The 11935-nt window shown below is 44.5% G+C and overlaps 1 protein-coding gene across 1 annotated transcript; it reads left to right on the top strand.

Annotated features, from left to right (window-relative positions):
• Positions 1-356: 356 nt before the first annotated feature.
• On the top strand, positions 357-10962 carry LOC123119489 (pyridoxal kinase). Its single transcript, XM_044539297.1, has 13 exons — positions 357-578; positions 817-949; positions 1443-1536; positions 1614-1718; positions 1906-1989; positions 2113-2186; positions 2599-2663; positions 3182-3245; positions 3429-3494; positions 5804-5860; positions 9774-9818; positions 9911-9964; positions 10383-10962. The coding sequence occupies exons 1-13, from the start codon at positions 484-486 to the stop codon at positions 10521-10523; spliced, it is 1077 nt and encodes a 358-aa protein (XP_044395232.1). The 5' UTR covers positions 357-483; the 3' UTR covers positions 10524-10962.
• The last annotated feature ends 973 nt before the right edge of the window (positions 10963-11935 follow it).

The raw sequence follows: 11935 nt of genomic DNA, 5'->3' as shown, positions 1-11935 counted from the left end.
CTTGTCAATAATAATGCGATTGTGTAAATAAATGTTCATCAAATTCTGACTGTGAATTACCTTATATTTTAATTAGAAATTTGGTAAGTAAATTAAAATAGAATTGGTTCAGAAGGTAAGTAAATTAAGATGATTGATTATCATACTATACATGGAAGGTTGGACAAAGGGGTGGTGAGAAGAAAGGTGAAATGAGAACCTTGGGTTCTCTTTAAGTAGTAGAGATAGAGATTCTTTCCTAGTTTCGTAATTACGTGATTATTGATTACTGTTAATTAAAAAATCGCAGCACAGTGTCGGGCACTCCTAATAATAATAAAAAAACTACCCTATCGTGAGCGAAGGAATCCTATCCCTCGCTTGCCACACGGACGGCCACGATAGCGTCAACTGTCAGCCGTGCGATCCCATCGCCGTCCGCTGCTGGTCCACTCGTCTATCTCCCACGCATACTTCTTCCGCCTCCACCCTCCTCACCGTCGCATGCTCGCCGCCGCCGCCGTGCCGCCCCTGCCGCCGCTCCCCCGCTCGTGCGCCTCGTGGGGACGGTGGATCCCATCCACTCCTTTCTCCTCCAGGTGGGTAAAGATAATCTTGTCGATTAATTAATTATTAATATAAAAAAGTAGTAGCTGTGGAGACCCGTAGTTGCGTAGTCCACCTCCAAATCTCCGAAGATATTCCGCTGCCGATTAGTCAATTGGTTAGGTTGGATTAATGGTGGAAGACCGGAGTAAAAGAGAACAATTTGGCCTCTCCTTCTCCCTCCTGTGTCTGACCAGCTTTGCTTGCCTTTGTGCTGCTGCGATTTCGCAGGGACGGGCCTGGTTGGCGGCGGGGGACGAGTGGAGGGGCGGTGCATCCAGCGATGGCACGGCCGCCGATCCTCTCCGTTGCACTGCCGTCTGATACGGGGCGCGTGCTCAGCATCCAGTCCCACACCGTCCAGGTGCCACACCACCCTCTCTCTCCTCTGTTCATCTGCCATGATCTTGCTTAACTACCTGCATCTACGAGCAATTGGCGGCTGTATGGTACGATAGTCTGGGTTTGGGAGCAAATCTAGTGTTTTGCGGGTTCTAAGATCTCGGTGGCTAGGCCGAGAACACCAGATGTACTTAAGTCATTTGCAAGTGCTCCATGACTGAATTATTATTTTTATTATTCAGTTCATATCAGACATGCATGCATGCCGTGCTGCTTGCACACCGTCATCATGATTGTCTCCCATTGTGTAGTGTCACCAAGTCGTGTGGTTGCTTACTAGTGAATGCAGTTGTTGTATGGCTCACATATGATCATACTTGGGGATTGCTTAGTGTACAATAATAACTGTGCATAGCATTGTTTCGGAAATCAGGAGTACTAGTAAATTACTGAAAACCTTATGTTTGATTTGATTTATTTATGTCCTCTACTAATGCTGCTTTTCCTTAATTTAGGGCTACGTTGGCAACAAATCTGCTGTCTTTCCGTTGCAACTCCTTGGTTTTGATGTGGATCCGATAAACTCTGTACAGTTTTCTAATCATACAGGTATATAATTGGGCTATTCGGTAAAATGTGCAATATGTCTGGCACGCCTAAATATTTTCCACTATGTGTTATCTCAGGATACCCAAAATTTAGAGGACAGGTTCTCAATGGCAATCAGCTGTGGGATCTTATTGAAGGACTGGAGGAAAATGAATTATTGCACTATACACATTTGTTAACAGGTGAATGACCATTACGACTTCTTCAATTTGGGATTTCCCATCCTTCATGTAAAAAGCAAGTTGATTGGTCTTCAATGGCAGACCATTAATCATCATCTCTTTTTAATCAAACATAATGCTTTATACACAAAACAACACGCTATTTGTTTATTTTTGTCGAAGTAACATGCTATTTCTTGGTATTCAGGTTACATCGGCTCTGTTTCCTTTTTAAATACAGTGCTACAAGTCGTCGACAAATTACGATCGGTCAATCCTGATCTTATATACGGTAACCTTTTCTCATCTCCATTATCTATATGGTCAGTTCTGTTGTACAAAATCTTATGGGGAATTATGTCATAAACAAATTCTAAATAGAATTTGCTAATGCATGTCCACAAACGCTCTGCAGTTTGCGACCCGGTTCTAGGTGATGAAGGCAAACTATATGTTCCTCAGGATTTAGTATCTGTTTATCAGGAGAAGGTGATTTAGCCCATTTCAACTTGCTAAAGTTATCTTTTATGATATAAAAAATGCTGGGAATTACTTATTGTAAGGCTAGTTAGCATGTTACAAAAAAAAGACCCTGCAAGTTTTACTGTACTCCAGTATCCATTACTCTTCAATAAGCAAATCCATTCCCTAGACTGAAGGTTTACATTTTTTCAATAAAACAGTACATATAGGCAGCTGCATCTCCTTTCCCCTTTAGAAGTTAGTCGAACAGTCATGCGCAGTGTGTTCTGTGTTTCGTTCAATTAACTTCTCCCATTTACTCATTGAGCTATGGCATGGAAATTACATGATAGGACAGTGTAATTTCAAATGTGTTTAATGCTCATAATGCTCTGTGCTCATCGTAATGTATTCTTTTTTCTCATCAAATAATCTCCAGGTTGTCCCAGTTGCTTCAATGCTTACACCAAACCAATTTGAAGTTGAACTACTCACAGGATTAAGGTATTCATTCTATTCTTTTTGGAAAAGGAAAATGAGAGCTAATCTCTTTATTGTCATATACCCCGTCAATCCGCCATACTTCTGTTCTGTATCAGATTCCATATAAATTCAAATTTAGCACTTCCAGGAAAAAAAAATATACTGCTAATTTTGGCCTGAGTAGTCCAATTTTTCTACCATTTTTGGGTTCTATAGTTAATCTTTAACTCAAGGGGCAATGTGTGGATTAGGGTGCAATGATTTGAAATTCAGTCACAACTGGGTGACCTATATACAGGTGATACGTAAGAACTAAAGGATGGGTGGGTGGGGTGGGGTGGGATGGGGGGGCTGTAGTGGGCATTCTGTAAACTGGTATACTTCGGTGAGGGCATATGGCTTAGTTTCTGCATGAAATATCTTTTTCATGCTTATTTGACAATAACAATAAATCTATACACAGACAAAATCATTTTTTTGGTACTCTCATACATTGGTCAAATATTTGTTTTCTTTCCTATTTGAATGTGTACATGCAGAATTACCTCCGAACAAGATGGCTTGAAAGCTTGCAATACCCTGCACAGTGCTGGACCACGGAAGGTTTGTCCCTTATAGGCTTATAAGATTGCTAGATAAACCAATAAAAGTATTGATGTGCTACACAGAGTCACTGTTGGCCCTATGACCAACTATCCTTGTTCCATGTTTCTTCATTTAAAATGCTGCTAATGCAAATATACAATTACTAATTCATGAATATGTTTGACTGCTATCATTCTACAGGTGATAATAACTAGTGCACTTATTGAAGACAAGCTGCTCCTCATTGGAAGTTACAAAAGAACAGAGGTAAACTTTTGATAAATTTGTTGGATTTATTATATCTATGTACATGCTATGAATGTACTAGTTGCAAATAGAAAAGTTAGTGGCTTTACAATATTATTCAACAGAAAGTTAAAGAAAAAAGGGGGATGAGAAACCATTTGATCTTACCCAAGTATCCCATGAGAATTGCGAGAAGATTAAAATATTATACAACATAGTTACCAAATTCACTAAAAGAGGCTTCGAACCATGATCCCGATCGATTGATCCAGACTGGGGTTTGAACTCACTCTGGTCGATCCGAATCCGTGCCCGGTTTGTCGAACTGAAGCGAAAACACAGCCCTGCAGCACATCGATGTACACAGGGAATACACGGGGCGGAGGGATGGGATTCTCCTTGGCCGTGGACGAGACAGCGGTGGAAGCGTAGGAGACGAGCAGGCTGCAGCGGCTGATCCTTGCTGTGAGGAAGCTGGAGTTGGAGTCAGGGTGGATGGGAAGCCAATCTTGGAAGTTGGCAGAGGTGGAGGAAGGACGAGAGAAGGCTGCAGCCGTGCTGAGATGGCGGGTCCGCGCCCATGGCACCGCAACAGCGGGAGTACTACTGAATAGCAGACTGCTCGTTTTTCTTTTTTAGACTGCTCATGTGTGTGCATAGTCTAGGGTTGAGCCATGGGCTAGTTGGGCTGATTTGGCCCAACCCATGAAAGAATGTTTGTTTTCTTTAGCTTTTTATATGATTCTGTGACAACAACAACAACAACAACAACAACAACAACAAAGCCTTTAGTCCCAAACAAGTTGGGGTAGGCTAGAGGTGAAACCCATAAGATCTCGCGACCAACTCATGGTTCGGGCACATGGATAGCAAGCTTCCACGCACCCCTGTCCATAGCTAGTTCTTTGGTGATACTCCAATCCTTCAGATCTCTCTTTACGGACTCCTCCCATGTCAAATTCGGTCTACCCTGACTTGTCTTGACATTCTCCGCACGCTTTAGCCGTCCGCTATGCACTGGAGCTTCTGGAGGCCTCTGCTAAATATGCCAAAACCATCTCAGATGATGTTGAACAAGCTTCTCTTCAATTGGTGCTACCCAACTCTATCTCGTATATCATCATTCCGGACTCGATCCTTCCTCGTGTGGCCACACATCCATCTCAACATACGCATCTCCGCCACACCTAGCTGTTGAACATGTCGCCTTTTAGTCGGCCAACACTCAGCGCCATACAACATTGCGGGTCGAATCACCGTCCTGTAGAACTTGCCTTTAGTATGTGATTCTGTGACCTAAAAAAAACAATTTGATTATGTGATCTTCTACAGTTGTTAAATAGTATGTGCTTACTAGAAAAAATATTTATTGTTTTATTATGTCTATTATACTCCCATGTTGCGAATTGGAAATAACGAATTCGCGAAGCCAGTCTCCGATTCGTGAATCGGAAATGTATACCCCATAACAATGCAATTCGTACGAGTTAGCGAATTGCGAATCGTGAACCGAACGAATCACGAATCGGGTAACTATTGCAAGCACATTGTGTGGCAAGTGGCACCTCCACATTATAGTGATGTTACTTTTTTGGAGGAAACCAAAAGCAATCATACGTACCTGCAATCAAACATTATACTATTATTCTAGTTCCATATGGCTCCTATGCTACATAGGTGTTCTACCGGGTTTTTTGGCTGGCTATAAACTGACAGGTCAATGCAGTAGGCCATCTAAGAGCTATGATATAGTCATGTGGAATAGTAGTAATTTATACAAGGTACGCTCTTGAACATTTGTCTGCTTGATGTGTAAGCCTGATCTTTGTAAAGCTCATAATCATAGGTGTACTCTAGATCTACTTCAGTGGTCTAATATTGATACATTAACATCAAGATAGATTACAAGTAACAGCTAGGATTTACAAGTAATAGTGTGTGATTGATAGTTCTGACATGTAGCATGACCAAACCTATTTGTGCAAATTGGCCTGTTTCTGATCAAATTTGTGTCCCATTTTTGGGGTGCTGTTATGGGTAAACTGATCCATTACGAACTGAATCTAACACAATGTTTGCATTCATGTGTTAGCTCTGAGTAACTTTGGTTGAGTTTGAGTGAATTCATAGAACATTTAATAATTCAATAAAATGCTTTGGAAATAAACCGTTAAATATACAAATTGGTCAATTAAATTCTTAAACCCTGATCCTGTGATGAATCTATTCCAGCCTTCCAGGGATCCAGCCTCCAGCCCTGTTATAATTGCTGAGTAACTTAATGGTCAGAATGCTGATTTTAAAGATATTTACCATCTCTTCATTTTCAGGAACAACCGCCGGAACAATTTAAGATTGAGATACCCAAGATACCTGCATATTTCACGGTATGTGCGGCTGATAATAGAGGAAACTTTTCCTGTACATTGATATATATATATATATATTTTTATGAATCTGTTGTTGCATGTTGGTTATTGACTTATTGTGTAGTGAACATATTGGCATAGCTTATTCCTAGATTGTAGTATTCAGTATGGACTAATTCATATTATTGCTTAATCTGTTGTAGCTTTATTCATGTGGGATCTGTATATAATTGTCTGTTCAAACAAACAATGTCATAGAACGATCCTACATTATATCAAATAAATGTTGCACAACAAAACAGTGATCAAATCCAAGGAGAGGCAATTTTTTTGTTTATGGCCCGCTGTTTCTATCTCAGGTTTACCTTGTGCAACTTTGATTTTGGCCAAGTTGTATGATACATGACCATATGTTTTGAAACTCAACGGAGCTAGCTGTGAAGTTAAAAAAAATTATCACCATTCAAACATTAGTCAGTTGCATGTTTCCCGACTAAATGAAGAATAACTGTACGAATTGTTTTATTTCTCTTGGCTGATTAGAAAGTAGATTGTAGAACTAGAATCTCAGCAAGTGCCTTTTAGCTATGTGCTTGTGGACTATGTCTTCGGATGGTGAGGGAGAAATGGGCCACACATGTTTACACTTGTACGCTAGTCATGTTGTGCACGTTGTGCTCTTGTCCTAGTCTTTAGGATCTAGCTCATGGATAGTTGGTTAGTTAGCTAGCCAATGGGACTCTTCCCTACGCATGTGTATATTTATACGCCTCCAATCAATAAAAGATAATTGTGTGGCAAATCTCCTTCCTGTCTTACATGGTATCAGCCTTCTGTTTCTAAACACCCACGATCCCTGCTCCACAGCTTCCACTCCCCACCTCCATGGACTCCTCCTCCTCCCTCTACTCTGGCGGCGGCGGAAATCCGTTCGCCGGACCTTTTGCCTCCTCCATCCACCAGGTTCCTATCTGGCAACACATCCCCGTCGTCCTCAATCTCCAGGTGTCAAACCACACGGTCTAGCACTCGCTGTTAATGACTATATTCTGCACCTACACCCTCCTCAACCACATCGACGACACTGTCATTGCCCGCCAACGCCTCGACGACCCCAACTGGACCGTGATTGGCTCATGCATTGTCAATTGGGTCTACACCACAGTCTCGCCGGAGATACTCGCGATCATCATCAAGCCGGACGAGATGGCGCACTTCGTGTGGCTCGCGATCCACAATCTATTCCTCGGGAATTGAGCTCACAACGCCCTTTATGCACTCCACATGAGTTCTACAATTTGAACCAAGGTGATCTTTCAATTACAGCTTATTGCAGCATGCTCAAACAATTGACGGACACCCTTCAGGATGTTGGCTATCCCATTACCGACGAAGGGCTCGTCCTCAACGCCTTTTGCGGTCTCAAATCGGACTGCAGCCAGTCCATGAAGAGCATGTCGATCCACGGCCTGCCGACGTTCCTGAATTGTCGCTCCTTCCTTGAGCAAGAGGAGCGCTGGATCGCCCACACCGCCACCATGGAGGCCAACACCGCCTTGCTCGCTCCAACAGCGACGGTGGCCGCGGCTCTGGCCCAGCAGCAGCAGGGGAGGTGTCGCTGTTGTTGGGGCCTGCTGCTGCTTGCCGTTGGAGTGAGCGAGCAGAGTGGTGTTGGCCTTCATGGCGGTGGTGTGGGCGATCCGGTGCTCCTCTTGCTCGAGTAAGGAGGGACAATTCAGGAATTTTAGGTCGTGGATCGACATGCTCGACACTTATGGGCTGAAGTCCGCTTTTGAGATCATGAAAGATGTCGAGGACGAGCCCTTTGTTGGTAATGGGATACCCGATGTCCTGGAGTGTGTCCACCAATTGTTTGAGTCGGCTGCAATAAGCGGTAATTGAAAGAGCGCCTTGATACAAATTGGGGAACTCATGAAGTGTGTAGACGTCGCGGTGAGCTCTATTCCCAAGGAATAGATTGTGGATTGCAAGCCACACGAAGTGTGTCGTCTCGTCCGGTCGATGATCATGAGTATCTCTGACAAGACAGTGGTTTAGACCCAATTGACAATGCATGAGTCAATCATGGTCCAGTCGGGGTCGTCGAGGTGCTGGCGGGCCGTCCATGGACATGGGGAGCGTAAGCTGTGGAGCAGGGGTCGTGGGTGTTTAGAAACAGAAGGCTGATACCATGTAAGGCAGGAATGAAATTTGCCACACAATTATCTTCACTGATCGGAGGCGTATAAGTATACACATGCGTAGGGTAGAGTCCCATTGGCTAGCTAACTAACCAACTATCCATGAGCTAGATCCCGAGGGCAACTCCAACGCATGGACGCATTTCGTCCGTTTTTGTCCGCGTGGGCAGAAATGACAGCCCAACACGCGGATGCAAATCCATTTTGTGTCCGTCTGCTCTCTGCGTGGACGCAAATCCACCCAAATTTTTTGGGTCGGGTTTGCATCCACACGGACACCAGACGGATGCGTTGCGCGTCCGCTCGTTGTCCGGCCCAGCCCCACGTGTCAACCACCCCCGTTGGTCCTTTTAAATGCACGCGTGCCAGGGACCGGGGGGGGGGGCACCGCACCCACTCTTCTCCCTCTCTGCCCCCCGCCGCCCTATAGTCGACCCAACCCTAGCCATAGCCACCGCCCACCATGACGTGGAAGCGCATGCCCAGAGCCCACAACCACGAGGCGTGCTCCTCCTCGGGGCGCTACCGCGTGGTGACCTTCACCTTGACGCCGCCGGGGGCTGCGCCATTGGCGCGCGACCGCATCTACGTGCCTGTCGACCGGTGCCGGCACTACTGGGAAAACGCCATCCCTGTGCCATGGCCGGACGTGAACCTGCCGCATGGATGGTATTCGAACCAGGAATAGGGTTCTAGTGCCGGTCACAAGTCGCGCGCGGGAGGCGGAGATCCGCTGCCATCGCGCTCAGCTCGCGGTCGACCTCCGCGACAACCCGCTGTTTGTGGTAGACTCCACACACTGGGACACGTGGTTCACCGATGAGCACGACTAGCGCCGCCAGCGCCCCGTGCCCCGCGCGCACGCGCTCCAGCACCACAACCAGCAGGGGAGGAGGACGACAGGGCCTATAGGAAGGCCATCGAAGACTCCGACCTTGAGGAACTCGCCAGGTGGCTTGGCCTGCCACTGGCGCTGGCCGAATCGGCCGGAGTGCAGGTCGCCGCACCCCTGCCTGCGCTTGAGCCAGAACATGAGCTGTGGCCACTAGTGGGGCACTTGTCGTCGTGGACGTCTACGTTCCCATGCACGCGCGAGTTGGTGCGGTGCACGCCCGAGTGGGTGGGCGCGGAGCAGCAGGAGGAGGTGCCCGCTGCGCCACCGCAGCAACTGGCACTGGTGGTAGTGCCGTGGCTGTATCCATGGCCGGCACCGGTCTACATCGACCTCACCGACGAGGACAACGACGACGGACACTAGATCTAGGTTTTACTTATGTTTTTAACTTTTAATTAATGTACAGACGGACTTTTGGCGGCAATATATTTTTAATTTGAAAATTGGTCCAAAATCAGAAATGCATCCCGGCGTCCTGGGCGCACCTATGGGCCAGCGAACACGGCCGGACTTTGGTGTCCACCTGGCCGACCCAAACAGACAAAAAACGGGCACTTTGCGTGTCCGTTTGGGTTCATGCGTTGGAGTTGCCCTAAAGACTAGGACAAGAGCAAAACGTCAGGACGTCCATGACTAGCGTACAATTGTTCACATGTGCTAACACCAATAACTGTTGAATGAGGTGGTATAGAAGTGGAGTAAGAAAGTGACATGTCTCTGTTTCCCTTTACACACTCTGCACTGCAAAGCTTGGTGTTTTTAGCATTGCTACCTGTGAATATGTCATCAATTATTTCAGTTATTGTATAATTCTGCTGCCTCCATAATGTTGTAGGGGACCGGAGATTTAACAACTGCTCTTCTACTAGGATGGAGCAATGTATGTCCCAGAGAAAGTTCGTTGTTGTTGTGGAATGGTCTTTTTATGATTATTCCATTTTTAACTCATGCTTGCTTTGATGCAATTTTCAGAAATACCCTGATAACCTCGAGAAAGCGGCGGAACTGGCAGTATCCAGTTTGCAGGTATCTTGTCCGTGCTTCTATTCAACATTATCTAACTTTTAGGTCTTGAGCGCTGTTCTTATCAGCATTATGTGTTAGCAACCCTGTGTTATGTGTTTCATGGATTCCGGTGACGTAAAACTAGATCTAGGAAAGGTATTTGAATTTACATTTTGGCCCCAGTTCTCACTTGCTAGTGAATTTATTGTCTCCGGCAACTATCACATTGACCATGTTTAAATCTGGTTAAGTTTAGGTGTCATTCTAAGCTCAGTACGTGCTCTTGCAGAAGTTAAAATGTAATGGCAAGCCAGCTTGGTACCCTTTTTGCTTGCCTAGGGCTTTACTTTGTGATATTGTCGATAGGAGTATATGCTTATTTGATGTTCACTTAGCATGCATTACTTCAGAATCTTAACATATACAGAAACTTCTGCAGGCACTCCTAAGAAGGACAGTTGAAGACTATAAAAGAGCAGGCTTTGACCCAGCAAGCAGCAGCTTAGAGATCCGATTGATACAAAGCCAGGATGAGATCAGAAACCCGCGGGTTACGTGCAACGCCATGAAGTATAAATGATCCCGTATTAATTCTGACAAGCATCACCACCAAATTGAGGCCGTCAAACTGTTATAAGGAGGAATGGTTGTAAACAAATGTTGGTCTCCTCGAAGCATGCCAAGATCTTCACTGTCAACATGCACCGTATATTCGACGCGGTTTCTGGCTTCAGTTTTGGGAAAGCCATTTCTAGCTTGCCTTAGGTTCAAACCCGTAAAGGATCCAAATTAGGAAAAACAACAATATGCCATCATGCTTTTGCTATAATTTGTCACTTTTATTTGTGGCTGTGAGAATTAATTGTACAGAAGGTTTAGTTGCATCTTTGAAGCTTTGTTGTGTTGGTGTTACAATGATTAAACAGCATCTTATTGATGTGTTCTGTACCTACTCTTCTTTATTAAATTATTATGTGTAAACTCATTGGTGAATATTCAAGGAATGATCCATACAGCAACTTGCACCATTGTTGATTCAAATATTTCATTCCCCTTGAACATTGTTTATATTACCACAGAAAATAGTAAAGCAGCAGGTATATTATTTTTCATTTATATATATTTCCTGGGGTTTCAAACCACAAAGGTCGTGTTTATTCACATGAACAAGGGATGAGAAGCAACAACAAAACTTTTCCTGAAAAAAGAAGAGTAGAATAAACCCGAGTGTGTTTTGGGGCATGTGGGGATGATCCTCCCATAATCAGAATTCAGCTGTCCAAATGATATTTGCTGTTGATATACTGTTTGACACGTACTCTTTCCTCCCATAATATAAGGAGTTGCAAGTTTGATATACCGTTGGACCCCCCCAAGCTAAAACAACTTGCAAAACTTCCTTATATTATGGTACAGAGGGAGTAGTTCTTTTGCCAGAACCAATTCGGTTCTTGCAAGCTTATATAAATCCTACTTGTGAAACGGATCAGTTTGAGAAAAGAATGACTTAGTGAAAACTAAAAACAAGGATAAAGGTCGCTTCATAAAAAAAAATGAATATGATACGTAAGATTCACAATACATATGGATTTTTTATTTGAAGTATTCTTGCATTATACTTCACAAAAAAAACATCGTAAGCTTAAAGATACTCATATATTTTCCTCTGATAATCAAACATGAAAAATCCATGAAACACTCTTAAAGAAAAGGCCCACTATGCGTCAGCTGGCTGATCCCCGCACAGACCGGCCGTCTTGCTAGCCACTTGATTCGATTCATCGAGATGCTAATCTGACTGACAATGCCTATCAAGCTTGGAATGACTCCATCACCCCGCACAGATCGGCCGTCTTGCTAGCCACTTGATTCGATTCATCGAGATGCTAATCTGACTGACAATGCCTATCAAGCTTGGAATGACTCCATCACCATGTCTGACAGCTCAAGCTCCACGTACTCTGATCTTCGTGTAGTGCAGGACCCAATGGA

This window comes from Triticum aestivum, chromosome 5D, assembly GCF_018294505.1.
Source record: "Triticum aestivum cultivar Chinese Spring chromosome 5D, IWGSC CS RefSeq v2.1, whole genome shotgun sequence".
Taxonomy (NCBI): domain Eukaryota; kingdom Viridiplantae; phylum Streptophyta; class Magnoliopsida; order Poales; family Poaceae; genus Triticum; species Triticum aestivum.
This window is presented reverse-complemented; position numbering and strand designations above follow the sequence as displayed.

What these genes read in the sequence shown, in the direction of transcription:
- LOC123119489 (XM_044539297.1), top strand. Translation starts at nt 484, where the DNA reads ATGCTCGCCGCCGCCGCCGTGCCGCCCCTGCCGCCGCTCCCCCGCTCG. An exon ending in ACAGTTTTCTAATCATACAG is followed by an intron (nt 1,537 to 1,613) that starts GTATATAATTGG and finishes GTGTTATCTCAG; the next exon opens with GATACCCAAAATTTAGAGGA. An exon ending in GAAGTTACAAAAGAACAGAG is followed by an intron (nt 3,495 to 5,803) that starts GTAAACTTTTGA and finishes CTTCATTTTCAG; the next exon opens with GAACAACCGCCGGAACAATT.